The 17688-nt window shown below is 38.5% G+C and overlaps 1 protein-coding gene across 11 annotated transcripts in view; it reads left to right on the top strand.

Annotated features, from left to right (window-relative positions):
- SLC4A4 (solute carrier family 4 member 4) overlaps positions 1-17688 on the top strand; it is a 379388-nt gene that overhangs the window by 297385 nt on the left and 64315 nt on the right. For all 11 annotated transcript variants that reach the window (XM_086405458.1, XM_086405455.1, XM_086405451.1 and 8 more), the window contains one exon: positions 5726-5997. In XM_086405458.1, the coding sequence (XP_086261584.1) occupies positions 5726-5997 (272 nt within the window). The remainder of the gene's footprint in view (positions 1-5725; positions 5998-17688) is intronic.

The following is a 17688-nucleotide window of genomic DNA, read 5'->3' as shown; positions in this document are numbered from 1 at the left end:
TAACTAATAAATAGATAAATGAAATCTTAAAAAATCAACTTAGAGGGATAAAAATTACTAAAAGAAAAAAAAAAAAAGAAGCCATGTATGCTGTCAAAAGTGATCACGAGAGAGGAGGGAATGAGAATTTAAAATGAGGGTTTTGAAAACTGGGTTGAGGGCAAAAATTAAAGGTCTTCCAAGCATTTAAAGCTTCAGATTTTAACTAGAGTTATGTTCTCTGTAGATCATTACCAGAAATTCCTCCGTTATAATTCTCAGGAGACCATTGGAAAAAATTCTGCTCCTGTCAGTTTATAGAAAGAGTCAAACAGTTTTTATATGTTTAAGAAAACATCATGTGAGACAAGAAAGCCTTTGTGGAAAGATTAAACAAGCACATACTATAAACAGGGACAAATGTGCAACCTTTGCAGAAAGATTTATTGTATACAATGTGATCAGAGCCTTAATCTACAGAAAATGTTTGCACCCTGGTTTGCTTTAGATAATTGTAGAATCGAGATTATTTCCTTTTGCTAAGCAAGTTCCTTTCTCATTTTCCCTTCTGTTTCATCAAAATTGGAAACTTAAACATAGTTTCAAGTGATTTATTTGAAAATAGCAGTAAAGCAACAAGAAATATTTGAGAAACTGTACTTTAAATCCATCACCGAGTAACATATGACACTTATGTGGCAAACCTTATTCTTTTATTCACAATGCTATATCATTTGCTTACATATGGTAACAGCAGTGCTGATATGTCTAGATACAGAGTATTTGTGTAGACCACTGTTTCTCAAAGTGTGTTTCATCATTTGCTAGTTGTATTAGATTCTCAATGAAAAAGAAAAATCTGTGATCCCAATAAGTCTAGGGAGTGCTGTACATTATTTATTATATCCCCCTATTGATAATTCACTTTACCCTTCAGTTTACTAAGGGATCTGAGAAATCCTTCAGTAAAGAAAGTATTTTACTATCTTTTGCCCAGGTTTTCCCCATCATATTTTACCTTCTTTATTTTTTAAGAAAGAGATAAATTCTTATTTTGTGAGTTTAATGGACTCAAACAGTAACTCCAAATAATCCACAGATTTATCTCTGACTTGGAATACAGGATTTAATATTTGGCTTATCAACTGGAAAACCATGAAAAGGCATATGAATGATATACTGTCGCTTTTTAAAATTAGTAACAATGAAGGAATAGCTCACAACTTTCCAAAACACACATAGTTTTGTTTCTCCAATTCTGCAGTCTCTTTTGAACTATTTTTACACACTGTATTTCAGTAATGAGCTTCACTCATGTCTCAATAGTAAAGAACTTGCCTGCCAGTGCAGGAGGCATGGGTTTGATCCCCAGGTCAGGAAGATCCCCCGGAGAAGGAAAAGGCAACCCATTCCAGTATTCTTGCCTGGGAAATCCCATGGACAGAGGAGGCTGGTGGGCTACAGTCCATTGAGTTGGAAAAGAGCTGGACATGATTTAGCAACTAAACGACAACAACAATCCCAATAATAGAGAATTGGATTCCTTTTCCTTTTCTTCTGGGAGAAATCTGAAGGGAGTTTAAGCAGTGTGGTCTAAGTCATATAGAAACTTCGTGATTAAAGTTGGATTTTATCCTGTTTGTCATTTGGTCATTTATTAATTTATTTCTTATATTATTTGAGTAGTTTACTTGTAGGCCTTCAAATTATTATTGTCTTCTATTAAGTACCTGGATTTATTCATTCAGTTTAGGGAGTTTATATTTGTCAGTGACTGATTTCTGAAACATGCTTCAAAGGTAAGTTCTTCGTTTTTCCTGTACCCTTGGGTTTCTGCTGCTCAAAACTATCGTGTAAATCTTTAGAAACATTGAGTTTTACCAAAAAAATGTACACTGATTTTGTCCTTCTAACGCACCATAGTTTCTTCGGTTTCTACTATCATTTCCTTTCTGTAGCTTATAACTTTTATAATTTAATTGCAATTTAAACTTGGCACCAAGGGGCCTGATAATCTTATTGGACGTTAACATTGCCTTTTATTGTAGTCATCACTGTTGATCGGCTTGTTTAAAATCACTGTTGATCGGCTTGTTTAAAGTTTCTCATCTTTTATTCCTCTTTCTTCTTGCTGCTGTAAACATATCACTTTCCTAATGGAGTGATTGGTATTAGTGAATTTATCTGGGTTATTCTTACAGAGACACTCTGGGAGTATTTAAGTATTTTAGAGGAGCTGGTTTGGGTATCCTGTTTAGGTCCTAAGATTCAAGTTTATACATGCATTTTCCCCCTTTGTACTCAAACTGATAGTGTTCCTGACCATTAGCTGATGACTAGATTATTTCTTATCCTGTCCTATAAACATCAATTCTGTAAATAAGAATTAGCATTCTTAGAACACATTAAGGATTGTTCTAACTTTAATCTTGTTAGGAAAGCAAAACTAGGTAATTGTTTAAAACTTTGTTTTAAGGAAAATGTCTAAAGTAATAAAACTGTTTCTAGGCTCTGACTCATGGTGTGATAATGTAAATTATAGTGTAAACTCCTAGAATTTAGCTTTTTCTAGAGTCTACTTATCTCAGAAAGACATGCATAGGATTCAACACTGGAGTTCCAGATGTGGAGGGAACTGTAAAGAAATGCCAAAGATGTCTTTAGAAAGATTTTGGGAAATCTGTAGAAGATAACTTTCTACCCAAGTGTTACTAATCTCCTGTTTTGGTAATGTATTCCAATGTGTGTGATTTGATAAGAAGGAAATAGAGGACAGTGACTTTAAGGCCCACTCGTGTGCTAGGGCTTCCCTGGTAGCTCAGATGGTAAAGAATCCGCCTGCAATGCAGGAGACCCAAAGTTAATCCCTGGGTCAGGGAGATCCCCTGGAGCAGGAAATGGCAACTCATTCTAGCATTCTTGCCTGGAGAATTCCATGGACAGAGAAGCCTGATGGGCTACAGTCCATGGGGTCGCAAAGAGTCAGACACGACTGAGCAACTAACACATACACACACACACACCACACACTGAATATAAATTGTACAGGAAGAACCATGCTGTAATTTTTAAAAGGACCTGTCCAGTAGTACAGAGAATTGGTTTCTGGTCCAGCTCTGCCGTGAAAGCCTTGACATTGGATAAATGGCTTAGTTTCTATTGGCCTTGGTATCTTCATCCATAAAGTGAGGCACATATGACCACTTGGTGATTAATCAGGATTCTCCAGAGAAACAGAACCAATACAATGTGTATATTCATCTATAAGAGATTTATCATAACTAATTGGCTCACACAGTTCTAGAGGCTGGCAAGTACAAAACCTGCAAGGTGGCCTAGCAACCTGAAGACCCAGGAGAACTTAGGTTCCAGATCCAAGGCCTTCTGCTGGAGAACTAGGTAGTGCCTATGTTATGGATCAAGTCCAAAGGCAGGCTGTCTGCTGGACAGTCCTCTCTTGCTTGAGGGAAGCTGGCCTTTTTGTTCTTTTCAGTTGAAGAACTGACTGGATGCAGCACACTCTCATTATGGAAGGCAGCCTGCTTTACTCAGGTCTATCGATTTAAATGTTAACCTTACCCAAACCACTCTTAAACACCCAGAATAATGTATGACCCAATACCTGAGTACCTCATGGCCTAGTCCAGTTGACATATGAAATCAAGCAACTTTTAATTCTAATATTCAGTAGAAGTTTTGGTTGGTCATCACTTGGGTACCTGTGATAGCTCATAAACCAGTTCAGTAACTTTCTGACATTACAACTTTCAAGTTGTAGCCTGCAGGTATAGCTTTATTGAAACCCTTTTATGCACCAGACATTGTATTAGGAAGAGAATTTGAATTTTTATTCTAAGAGCAGTGCAAAGCCACCAAAAGACTTTAAACTAGGACATTTGATTTACATTTGAAAAGGTTATTTTGGCTGTGATGTGGAAAACAGCTTTGAGCAGGGCAAGCATCGATATTAGTAAGGAGGTTCTTACAAGAATCAGGGAAAGGCTTCTTGGTGGCCTAGACTAGGCTGTTGGTAATGGACATGTTGACAAGATGTCTTTGGGGAAGCATTAAAATATGTGGCTGTCAGTTATCAGAAACTCACTGTATAAAGGGAAAGCCATAGAGCTTTAAGCATGCATGATCCTTGATTTATTTTTTCTCATACAAGAAATGTGATTACCAATATGTTTTTTCATTGCAAATGATGATAAAAACAACTATTTTAATGCACTGTCCACATAATTGTAAAATAATGAGTGTGAAATGGTAAAATACCAACATTTGACCCATGTTTTCCAAAATATGAATCTTGAACTAATTCACTTGTAAGAAGTGTAAAGGTATTGAAAAATGGCCTACTTAAATGGAGGCATCGTATTCTTTTTTTGAATATTGAATCACTTGTTTATTTTTACTTTTTAATTGGAAGACAGTTGCTTTACAGTGTTGTGTTGTTTTCTGCTGTACAACAGTGGGAATCAGTCATAATTATTTATATATATTATATATATATATATATATATATGTCCTCTCCCTCTTGAGCTCCCTCCCTGCTCCCATCCCACTCCTCTAGGTCATCACAGAGCACCAGGCTGGGTTCCTTGTGTATATAGCAGCTTCCAATTAGTTATCTATTTTATACGTGATAGTATATATATGTCAATATTACTTTCTCAATTTGTCCTACCCTCTTCTTCCCCAGCTGTGTCCATAAATCCATTCTCTACTTCTGCATCTCTATTCCTTCCCTGCAAATTGGTTCATTGGTACTATTTTTCTAGATTCCCAATATATCCATTAATATGTGATATTTTTTTTCTCTTTCTGATTTACTTTACTCTGTATAAGAGGCTCTAGGTTCGTCCACCTCAGTACAGCTGACTCAAATTCATTTGATCCCATCTCCCTGTGTTGGTGACGCTCAGTTCACAAGGGGCATTGCATGGAGTTCATGCCACATGTCTCCTTGAGCACTGTTTTTCGTCTTCCTGACCTGACCCTCCCTGGTCTATCTCAAAAGTTCTTGCTTTTCCTTAAATACTTTTAGTTTTTTCTGCAAGATTATCTATCCCCACCACCTCGCCGAGCCCAAATTAGTCCCACTTCTGTGACACTCTGTGGGAACTTTAGGTATCACTTAGTATTTTGCGGTGTGATTGTTTATCAGTTTGTCTTTCTCAGTAGACTTTGATGACTTGAGGAAGACAGAATACTTTCTTAGTGTCTTCCTTAACCAGAAGGCTCCCAAAACATTTATTGAACATATGCTAGGTACCAGTGTTACGCTTTCAAACTGTTTTTCTACATAGGGATCATCATTTTGAATGAGAAGATTGAGTGAGGGGATAGAGAAAGATATTTCATGCAGGCATAAATGACAAGAAAGTGGGGGTCACAGTATTCATATCAGACAAAATAGACTTTAAAACAAAGACCATAAAGAGTGATAAAGGACACTCTATGATAAAAGAATCAATACAAGAAGAAAATTAATGAGTCAATTACATTCAAATGGTATGATTCCTTCGTTGTGCTTTTCTCAAACACCTGAAATTATTTTTTAGCCTAGTGCCATTAGGCCAAATCCTAAAGGTAATACTTCCTGGATAAAATTAAGAATGATCTTTCTATCTAGTAGCTATAAGTGATCTTATATTTTTAACAATCACTCTGCAGTTTGGTAGTTTTGTGTTGCAGTTTATGTTCCATGGAGAAGGAGTCTAAATACCTTTTTTCTTCTTTCCAGGGACCATAATTTTGACTATTTGGAGTTTCGCCTTTGGATCGGCCTCTGGTCGGCCTTTCTGTGTCTCATTTTAGTAGCCACCGATGCCAGCTTTCTGGTTCAGTACTTCACTCGCTTCACTGAAGAGGGCTTTTCTTCTCTGATTAGCTTCATTTTTATCTACGATGCTTTCAAGAAGATGATCAAGCTAGCTGATTACTACCCCATCAACTCCAACTTCAAAGTGGGCTACAATACTCAATTTTCCTGTGTGTGTATGCCGCCCGACCCAGGTCAGAACATTATGCTTAGTGTTTATGCTTACCTTTTATTTGGAAGAAGCCGGAGGCTCCATGCATGCAAACTTTCAACCTGGTATTATGATCCTCAAAAATGGGTTTTATTTTATTTCCTCTGAGAAACCATGCAGCTGAATTTATAGTCTCTTTGCCTGAGGTGTCTTAGCCATGTGATTCAACCAGGAGGTGTAACCAGGAGCTCTGGAATGTGAACGTACATTCACATTAGCTCAATACTTTGAAACTAACTCAAGTGACAGAATTTGCAAGGAAATTTTGTGTACCTTATTCTTGATCGTCTCTGATAGGTGAGAAATAGTTTTGTGTATATTATTCTGGATCTTCTTTGTATCTCTATGACAGATATAAGGACCAGACTAACCTAGTCCTCTGAACTTCTGTTCCTTATTTTACTAGGAATCTCCTCTTAAGTAAATTCTAAGTAGATTATTTTAAACTTACAGAACAAACAAATATGAATTCACTTTATATAATTTGAAGCAAGAAATTAAAAAAAAAATTCAAACTAGAATCACCTAGTGATAAAATAGAGCTTTATAGTTAGTTCATCTGTGTTGCTGCTGCTGCTGCTGCTAAGTCACTTCAGTCATATCTGACTCTGTGCGACCCAATGGACAGCAGCCCACCAGGCTCCCCCGTCCCTGGGATTCTCCAGGCAAGAACACTGGAGTGGGTTGCCATTTCCTTCTCCAATACATGAAAGTGAAAAGTGAAAGTGAAGTTGCTCAGTCATGTCCGACTCTGTGCGACCACATAGACAGCAGCCCACCAGGCTCCTCCGTCCATGGGATTTTCCAGGCAAGAGTACTGGAGTGGGGTGCCATTGCCTTCTCCGTCATCTGTGTTAGACAATGTAAATACGAAAGGAAAGGGAAAGAAGAAATAAAAGAAATAAAAGAAGAATATTATGGCCTTGGAGAAGATTTATATTCTAGAGTTCGGAAAGATGTAAAAGTAACTTCTTAGTAAAGAATATGATTCTATAAAACCTAGCACTTAAATATCCATCTTGCTAAACCTGAGTCAGCATAAGAACTTCATCACAAAAAAAGTGCTAAATTTGGTCTTCGGAATTTTTTCTTGGAATTATTTTTCTTTGAATCTTTTCTTGGAATTTTTTCGTTGGAATTATAAAATTCATCATATTTTATAATATGGAAGGCATTTGGGGAAAAAGCGTCACTTCAGGTAAAGTTGCTTTAACATCTGCTTTAGTCAAATGAGGCTTTCCTGGTGGCTCAGATGGTAAAGAATCTGCCAGCAATGCAGGAGACCTGGGTTCGATCCCTGGGTTGGGAAGATCCCCTGGAGGAGGGTGTGGCAACCCACTCCAGTATTCTGGCCTAGAGAATCCCCATGGACAGAGGAGCCTGGTGGGCTACAGTCTATGGGGTTGCAGAGTGAAAAACGACTGAGTGACTAAGCACAGCACAGTGGAATGAGGAGTAAGCATTTGTGTCAGACAATGAATGCTAATAGTCCTAATGGTCCCTGGTTGTAACATCAGCTACATTCGCTTAAAATAAAAATTAGTGCATGATCCATGCTTTTTTGACTAAGATCCTTAGCACCAGAAGCACACCAGTGTTTTGAGGGTTTTGTACACCTGGGCTTAAGTAGGGCAAGTCAGAGTCGAAGTGTTAGTTGCTCAGTTGTGACTCTTTGTGACCCTATGGACTATATAGCCCACCAGCCTCCTCTGTCCATGGAATTCTCCAGGCCAGAGTACTGGAGGGGGTTGCCATTCCCTTCTCCAGGGGATCTTCCCAACCCATGGATCCAACCCAGGTCTCCTGCATTGCAGGCAGATTCTTAACCACTCAGCCATCAGGGAAGCCCATTAAAAGTTGGACACATTCATGTAATAGCCACTTTTATCTATAGATTCTAAGGAAAAACCACTTACTAGTCACAATAAAACAAACATGGTTATATTATAGACTAGAATGAATAATGCTTATGAATTTTTAAAAACTCAACAAGATCCTATAAAGAGTTTCAGTGCCTGTGCAGGCTGTGTCCTGTGACTCTCAGATATTTTGGTGATGTATCTGCATTGTTCTCTACCATTTTGGTGGAGAAGTCTTACAAGACCTATATGCATCTTGAGACATGAAAAAGAGCAGCATCTCTCTACAAATGGGTTGATCCGTGACACTGGTGAGGAGATGGGGCCTTGTTGGGCTTTGCACTTATGGTTTCTTTTTCTCTTTTTAAGGAAAGTCAATTCACATTAAAATAAACCCTATGCTTAAAAGCAAGGAGAAACAAGTAAAACGTGGAAATTTAAAGATTGAGGCAAGATGAATGCTATAGATATAAAGGCCTATTACCGTTAAGATGTACACTGTTTAGAAGTACTTCAGAACTTAAAAAGTGCTTGGAAAGAGTAAACAGTACATGATAGATATGATTAGAATCAATTAAGTATGCTCCCCAGAGAAACCCAGAAGGCATGTATTACCATTACACAAGTCTTAGAGCTCTTCCTAGGAGAGGAGGTGATAAGACCTCTTTTAATTATACAGCCTAGACTTTGAGGTGAAGTCTAAACTGCTGCTGCTGCTAAGTTGCTTCAGTCATGTCCGACTCTGTGTGACCCCATTGACGGGAGCCCACCAGGCTCCCCCATCCCTGGGATTCTCCAGGCAAGAACACTAGAGTGGGTTGCCATTGCCTTCTCCAATGCATGAAAGTGGAAAGAAAGGGAAAGTGAAGTCGCTCAGTCATGTCCGACTCTTCGCGACCCCATGGACTGCAGCCCACCAGGCTCCTTGGTCCGTGGGATTTTCCAGGCAAGAGTACTGGAGTGGGGTGCCATTGCCTTCTTCGGAAGTCTAAACTACGCATATGAAAAATACTGAATTATAGACATATTTAATAGTGGGATTTTGGACTTTCCTTTTTACTTATTTATTTCTATGCATTTATATGTCTCTTTACTTGTGGAAAAGTCTATATACTGGCTTTTTTAGGCATTCTGAGTAATTCTATGTTAAGAATTTCTGGAGGAAAGAAAATACTACCAGCTGTTTTGAGGTTTGAAGTGTTCATAAAGCCAGATGAGGGCTTTGTCAGCACACCTGCCACAAAGATATCCATGGTATCAGCCCCACACTGACCTGAGGCTAATGGAAAAACTTGCATGTATTGTTTTAATTGGATGCTGGTGGAGTAAGTCATTTGGAACCAGGAAGACATACCTGAATGCATTTTCACTGCAAAAAATACAACAAAGATTTTACATGTAATTTTCCTTTCAGGAAGGATCTCTGTTTTCTTGAGACACTGCTATTGAGGCTTGAACCGATTTTATCCATGTATAGCAAGTGCTGGCTGAAGTGGTGATAATTCTTCCTTTGACGTGCTTCCCCTCGGTTGTGTAACAAGCCTGTCTTAAATAGCTAGTTTTTGTCTTGAAAGGATTCTGACAATTCCTGCTACCTCTATGGGGTACCAGTAAAGCAGGGTAGCAGGATTTTGAAGTCAGAAAATCTTGTGTTCAAGTCCTGCTTGGCTAAGGCCCCATATATGACTTTGGACAAGTTCCTTTCTCCAAGGTAACTTTACCTCACCTTCCTCATGTGTAAAATGGGGTTAATAATACCCCCTACCTTATAGAATTGTTTTGAAGGAAAAAAAATGAGGCATTACAAAATACTTAGGACAGTTTCTAATAAGTAATTACATGTTAGCCATTTAACAACCATTATAATTGTGTTGTTATAAAAATTTAGGGTTTATAAGTATGAACGATAGGACAAACAAGCCAGTCTTCATCATCTTCCTTCTAAGCAAATGTTGTGGCACCGTTGGCTCATTCTGCAACAAGACTGTTGCTTGCACCCCTTAGTTTTAGACTCATTCAGATACGTGGCACTCATGGAAGATACGTACATAAATGTGAGGGAGTATGGGCTTCCTCCGTGGCTCAAACAGTCAAGAATCTGCCTGCTAATGCAGGAGACCAGGGTTCAATCCCTGGGTCAGGATGATCCCCTGGAGAAGGGCATGGCAATGCACTCTAGTATTCTTTCCTGGAGAATCCCATGGACAGAGGAGTATGGCAGGCTACAGTTCATGGGATTGCAAGGATTTGGACACAACTGAGTAACACACACACACACACACACGGAGATGAGATCTGTTTCTGGTGTGGACAAAGGCAAATGCATTTCCAGGACAATCTCATGTTTTACAAAACTTTTAAGTTTAATGATTGTGTATTTCTCTCACAACCTTAATACTTTTTGATAGAAGACTACATAGACCCGCAATACGTTTAGTACTTCGACAACAAACTGAAAACCAGTAGTGAGAGAATAATACAGTTGCACGTACAGCTAGAGTAAGTGTTCTAAAAACAACAAAGGACTGGCCTTTCATCGCAACATGCACTCCTGGTAAAAGAATTCAATCAATGAGTCAATAATATTTAAACTGGCGGATGACTTGTTTTTCAACATTGGTACAGTCTGTAACAATGAACCAGCAACTGCGCAGATGGAGTCGTGATCCTGCAAACTGAGAAATGATTTTACAGGAAAGGAAATCGGGGTCATTTAATCACTAAGAACACTATTTTCATGGCCACAATAACATTGTGGATTTTTTTTTTTTCTGGTGCTTTGTGAAGACAGCTCTTTCTCCTCCCTACCTGATCTTTCTTGTTCTCACTTGCTTCCATAAAACTTTATCACTTCCTGAGTTTCCATTTCTTAAGGCACCTTTTCCTCCCTTCTTCCTGCACCCCTCTGCTGCTCAGTAAACCCAAGTCATATACTCAGCTTCTCACATATTGAAAGACTAGGGAACCTCAGTCTTCAGTTGCTAAAAGGGAAGTTATCCATGGGACATATCAGGGTTTTAGCACATCGTTTTTGTGCTTACATTCACTTTTCTTAGAAATATGATAGTTACTAATTTAATGTAGAGGTAATAGGTGTTCTATTTCCCGCTATGCCTTGATGGTTACATCGCAGAGGTGTGTAAGGAAGAAGATGGTTCAGAAAACCCGAAGTGGGATGAATTGGGTGATTAGGATTGACACATATGCATGATTGATACTATGTATAAAATAGATAACTAATGAGGACCTATAAGTTAGTTCCCTAACCTGTAGCTCAGGGAACTCTGCTGGGTGCTCTGTGGTGACCTAAATGGGAAGGAAATCCAAAACAGAGGGGCTATAGTGTATGTATAGTTGTTTCAGTGTGCTGTACAATAGAAACCAGCAGCACATTGTAAAGCAACTATGCTACTGCTGCCAAGTTGCTTCAGGCACGTCTGACTCTTTGGAACCCCATGGACTGTAGCCCGCCAGACTCCACTCTCCATGGGATTCTTCAGGCAAGAAACCTGGAGTGGGCGACCGCCGTACCCTCCTCCAGGGGATCTTCTTGACCCAGGGATCAAACCCACATCTCATGTCTCCTAAACCAGCAAGTGGGTTCTTAGCCACTAGCGCCACTTGGGAAGTGCAAAGCAGCTATTACATCAATAAATTTTTTTTTTAAAGCCAAAGTGAAAACTGAAACATACCCAGTTGAAAGACAGCTCATGGTATTTTATTTGTCACCAAAATCCCAATTTAGAAAATTGTTAGTGTGATAAAGTGTAAACCAGAAGTGTGTTGGAGTAAAGAAACCTGAGTTTGAATTTTAGCTCTAGTTAGCAGTATGATCTTGGACCAAGCTAATTTCCTAATCTGTTTGATAACCTGTGAGCTGGGTTAGTAATTGTACCTACTCTTAGAGACTATAAGGAGTAAATGAAATAGTATATGTAAAATTGTTTGGCTCATAATAGACACTGGGTAAAATTTTGTTCTTTTTCTCATTCCCATTATCCCACAAAAGATGCCCCATCAGTTAAATCTTTTAGTTGTATTCTTTTAAAGGGATGCAGCATTTAACTTACCCTGAAATTTCCTAGAAAAAGACTCTGACTAGGCTTCCACTGGAAGCTTACCAACCAACAAACAAAAACCAAGGAACTGTTGTAGATAAATATGAAACATTGCAGCAAAACTGTTAGAAAAAATGTCAAGAACTTCATTGCATCATAGTTAGATCATTTACTATTATTCCCCTGAATCTCAAGACTACAGAAGTGTTGTACACTACACATAGTCATGTAGGAAAAGGCTTTCAAGCCCCAGAGATGAGATGTTTAGTTCCTTTAAGAAGAAACTATCTATTCAAAAATATAAATGCTAGAATTCTTTAAATAGGGACCAGGAAGTAGACTTGACTCCCTTTTTTCCCCACTCCTTTTCTTCTTTCTTCTGCCTTTTTTTCCCTTCCCCTTCTGCCATCAACAAAAATTCACTAAGTCTCTAGTTCATTGCTTAAGAATTGTGCTATTTGCAATGAAGTAGAACACATGCCCCCTCACGTGCGCATTGCTTTTTATAAAATTTACTTTTAAGATAGTGTTAATTATCTTTAGAATGAATAAGGTCAGACATACATTTGACCTAGACCTTAGACATACATTTCTACTGTATTACCTGTGTTCATTTACCTAATGTGTCAAGGGTGGCACTGACTATACACCTAAGGGCATGGTTAATGTTTTGGAAAGGGTCAAAATAAATTTTCTGAGCAGGTGTTGGTTTTGTATCTGGAGAGAAAAAAAGGCTTGTTAAATATGACAAGCAAATTAGATAGGCAAGAAAAATAGCCTCAAGGGGACAGACACGATACTTTACTCTTAACAGAAGGGATATATTTTATTGATTCACTGTTGACTGTTCCAGGGAGAACATGCTTAATAATGGATGAATGATGAAGAGGAATAAAACCTCTCGCAGGCACCCAGTGCATTACTGTCTAGTATTTCTAAGTAAAATGTGGTCTTTTCTCTGGCATGAAACTGTCAGACCAAGTGATGGTAGTAAGCATGCCTTCCATTGCTACACTTTGGTTTTCTTTACAGCTTGAGGAGGTTTCCAAATGCTCTAAAACAGCTCTTTCTACAGTGGAACTTTTTTTACTATTTTTTGTGTGTATAATTTTTCTATTATCTTAGCAAATGCTATGCACCTATGTGTCATAACCGGTAAAAAAGAACTGCCGGCTCATTGTCTCCTGTGGTCCCGTATTACAGTCAGTGAGGGAAATGCAGGAGACACAGGAGATGCGGGTTTGATCCCCGATTCAGAAAGATCCCCTGGGGGAGGAAATGGCAGCCCACTCCAGTATTCCTGCCTGGAGAATCTCGTGGACAGAGGAGCCTGGAGGGAGATAGTCCTTGGGGTGGCAAAGAGTCTGACGCAGCTGAGCATGTGCACATGCATGTAATTGCTTCACAGTTAGCCCATTAAAAGAAAATGAGGACATAAAAGGTAATCCTAATTCATCTTCCATGACCTGCATCATGTTCTATGCAGTTTGACTTTTATTATATGTTATTTCCTCTTTAGATAAAGTAGATTGAAATTGTAGTCTGAGGGTTGAAGAGGAAGAGCAGAGCCTTCTGGTATAGTCTTGCTTAGATTTGCGTTTGCCATGCTACTTTACCAGCACAGCTGACATTTTGTTTTTCAAGGTAACATGGTCTTTTGAGATAACCGTGGACATTTGAAAGACCCATCATTTTAATTTCCTTTAACTGACCTAACTTATATTTCAGTAGCATCTGTATAACACTTGCAAGAATCAGAAAAGGAGAAGCAATGAATTTGGATAATCACCAGACCTGGATAATTCTCTGGCTTTGGGTTTGTGTAAAATCCAGACTAGGAAAATGTATCCCAGAATAGTGTCTTATGTATATTGCAGATGTAAAGATGGGTGGGGATGGGAGAGAAGTTTTTGTGAAAGTAGTGGCTAAATATATCCAGCTTAATACCAGATAGTAGCTTAGCTCCAGGGCAACATCATAAGTGAGTATGTGAATAGTGTTCATGGAATAAAGAGCGTCATAACTTAAACTTGTCCGTTGACCTTGAAAATCTCAAGCATGAGGCTCGGTTAACACAGGAAAACAAAGAATAATAACAAGAAATAGTGAATAAAAACTTTCTGTTGATTTTAAGACTTTAGGCTGGGATAATGACACAAAATTTCCCAAAAGTTACTCCTCCCAAAGTTTTCCTCCTTCACTTTGTCATCCTTGAAAATCTGTATTTGCCCTTTTATTGATCTGGACACTTAAGCCATAAATATGTGAGTTATCAAGAGGCACTCATGTGCTCAAGTTTTTAAGAACCCTTAAATAAATCTGACATGACCATGCAGGCAAGAAATTTATTCAATTTTATTCTGTACTTATTTTCCAGTTACTCTGTTGCCTTAAGATGTTGCTTAAATAGAATGGAATATAGCATTAAAGTTTCATTATCATGGAGAACATTGTTAAATTTTTTCTTATTCAGAGCAAGTTAATCGGTTCCCCCCTAAGAAGCTAGGTTGAAGATACAAATTCAGGTTTGACTAACATTTACTAAGTGCCTTTCAAATGCAACACATTTTATTGATATATAGTTGATTTATAGTGTGGTAATTTCTACTGTACAGCAAAGTGATTCAGTTATATATATGTGTGTATACACACACACACACATTCTTTTGCATATTCCATTTTGGTTTATCACAGAATACTGAATACAGTTCCCTCTGCTTTGCAGGAGGAGCTTGTTGCTTATCTATTCTCTATGTAATAGTTTATATCTACTATCCCCAAACTCCCAGTCCTTCCCTCCTTCACTCTCCCTCCCACTTGGTAACCACAAGTGTGTTCTCTAATTCTGTGTTTGTTTCTGTTTTATAAGTAATTTCATTTGTGTCATATTTTAGACTCCACATATAAGTGGTATCATATGGTATTTGCTTTCTTCTTCCTGATTTCCTTCACTTAGGGTGATAATCTCTAGGTTCATTCATATTGCAGCAAATGGTATTATTTTATTCTTTTTATGGCTGAGTAGGATTCCATTGTACCACATCTACTTTATTCATCTATCAGTGGACATTTAGGTTTTTCCATGTCTTGTAGATAATGCTGCAGTCAACATTGGGGTACATGTATCTTTTTCAATTATAGTTTTGTTTGGATATGTTAGCGCAGCTTCCCTGGTAGCTTAGTTGGTAAAGGATCCCTTTAAATGAGGGAGACCTGGGTTCAATCAATCCCTGGGTTGGGAAGATCCCCTGGAGAAGGGAAAGGCTACCCATTCCAGTATTCTGGCCTGGAGAATTCCATGGACTGTAAAGACTATGGTGTTGCAAGGAGTCGGACACGACTGAGCAACTTTCACTGGATATGGACGCAGGAATGGGACTACAGTCATATGCCAACTCTATTTTTAGTTATTTGAGGAACCTCCAAATTGTTTTCCATAGTGTCTGTGCCAATTTACATTCCCACCAACAATGTAGGAAGGTTTTCCTCTCCAGCCTTTATTATTTGTAGACTTTTGAGTGACTTCCCAGGTAGCACTAATGGTAAAGAATCCTCCTGCCAATGCAGAAGATGCCAGAGAGGCAGGTTTGATCCCTGGGTTGGGAAGATCCCCTGGAGTAGGAAATGGCAACCCACTCCAGTATTTTTTAATAACAGCCATTCTGACCAGTATGAGGTGGTACCTCATTGTAGTTTTGATTTGCCTTTCTCTAATAATTAGCTATGTCGAGCGTCTTTTCATGTACCTGCTGGTCATCCGTGTGACAGACACATTTTTAAATGTCTATTACTGTCTGTGTTCCTTTCTCCATTCCAGAGGATCAGTTAGCATTTGATACACAGAAAAGAGGATCAAGATGTGAAAGTCCAAGGAACGTAAAATGACCAACCTGTGTAAATTACCTGAAACCAAGTATGGGACACAGACTGTCCCAGTGATAACTGGCTCGTTCTAAATTAGCCAGGTTCCTAGGGCAAAGTGTTCTTGCTTCATAAGCCGTGGTGCTGAGCAAATAGTGAAGACACAGAATACAGTGTTTTGGCTTTTCCATTTCACCTTTCCAGAATCCTAATTGAGGATATTACGGATACTGTATGCACAGATCATTCTGCAGTTGGTTGCCAAAATATTTGCATTTTATGTGTCTGGATCCAAGTGGTGATCAAGGGCTCTTGTAGACCAAGTTCCCAACTGGAATTGATCATTTTCTCGCCTGTGAGCTTATAGAAATTTACTTTTAATCTTATTTATGGGCTCAACCATATTTTGCCAATATGTATTTATAGAAGTGCTTGCTTATATATTTATTTTGAAGTCTTTCTTTTGAAGCAACTACTTATTGTAATAAGTAGGAAAAGTATATTATTCTTATTATCATTTTGATACTGATCTTTTGAGATTTGGGGAGCCAGTGTGCATAGCTTGTCTTGGAGGAAAACCAAAAATACAAAAGTTATTTAGATGATCAAATTGACATATATCAAGAACCGGAGAGCAGTTACTAAAAGTTCAGATTGGAACTCAATGGCCTTTATTATCTGTCATTTATTTCACGCAAAAAAAGGAGCTTCGAATATCATCCTCCTCCCTCCTCACTCCTTGAGTTTAGGGAGAAAGTATGTTACAAAACAACCTTCACTCTCTTATGACAGGAAGCTCACAAAATTGCATTAATTCACTATCTGTGAATCTAACTCACAAAGGACAGATTCACAGATACCAGCTAAATAGTGCCTTCGAGGTCACATATGCTGTTTTTCTTCAAATGCTCAGACAGGTCAGACATTTCAGTTTACGGTAGAGAGAGCCATCTAACGTGGGTGAATTGTAATTCCCCGCCTTGAATCCAGTGGCCAACATAAATCATTTTGATTCTGATAAATAGAAATGCAAGGTGGGGGCAAAAAAGGGTGAGCAAGGTTTTGGCACCAGCTCTCCTTCTGGTTGACTCTGTAATCCTGGGCAAGAAACCTGGCATATCTTGCCTCAGAGTCCCATGCAATGTAAAACAGGTGTAAAAGTATACCTGCCGCATGTGTCTTCTATGTTTTAAAAAATAAACAAACGGAATAATGTAAGAAAGTGTGCTTGAAGCTTTTTAGAACATAATAGTAATAGACTTCTAGGCTTTAATAATAATAATTTGCTAACATCTTCATTCTTTGGGCCAAGCATCCTCTATCCTATTTTGATTCTTTCTGTGACCTGTAATGAAATGCTAAGAATGAGAAAGCTGAGTCTGCAGGTGATGAAGTAGGGAAGCCCTGCCTGGCAGCAGCTAGAATGAAGTTAAAAGTTTAACAATTCCAAAGCCTTCAAAGATCAGAGTGGAGTGAGAAAAACTAGGACTGAAGCTAAGTATTTTATTCCCTTTTATTTGTTTTCCATATTTCAATTCTTTTGCCTTTATCTGCTGTCATTCATTTGTAGTCACTATGTGACCCCATTCCTAGCTTCTTGTATTGTTAGTAAACAAATATTTTTTCAGTTTTATTGAAGTATGTGTGTGTGTGTGTTCAGTCGTGTCTGACTCTTTTGTGATCCTATGGACTGTAGCCCACCAGGCGCCTCTGTCCATGACATTTTTCAGGCAAGAATAGTGGAGTGGGTTGCCATTTCTTACTGTAGGGGATCTTCCCAACCCAGGGATCGAACCTGTGTCTCTTGCGTCTCCTTCATTGGTGGGCAGATTCTTTACCACAAGCGCCACCAAGGAAGCCCTTATTGAAGTATAACTGACAAAATTATATATAAAT

This window comes from Bos grunniens, chromosome 6, assembly GCF_055505025.1.
Source record: "Bos grunniens cultivar Pamir isolate PY7600 chromosome 6, Bosgru_T2T1.0, whole genome shotgun sequence".
Taxonomy (NCBI): Eukaryota; Metazoa; Chordata; class Mammalia; order Artiodactyla; family Bovidae; genus Bos; species Bos grunniens.
The sequence above is the reverse complement of the archived record's forward strand: the minus strand, read 5'-3'. Positions and strand labels throughout refer to the sequence as shown.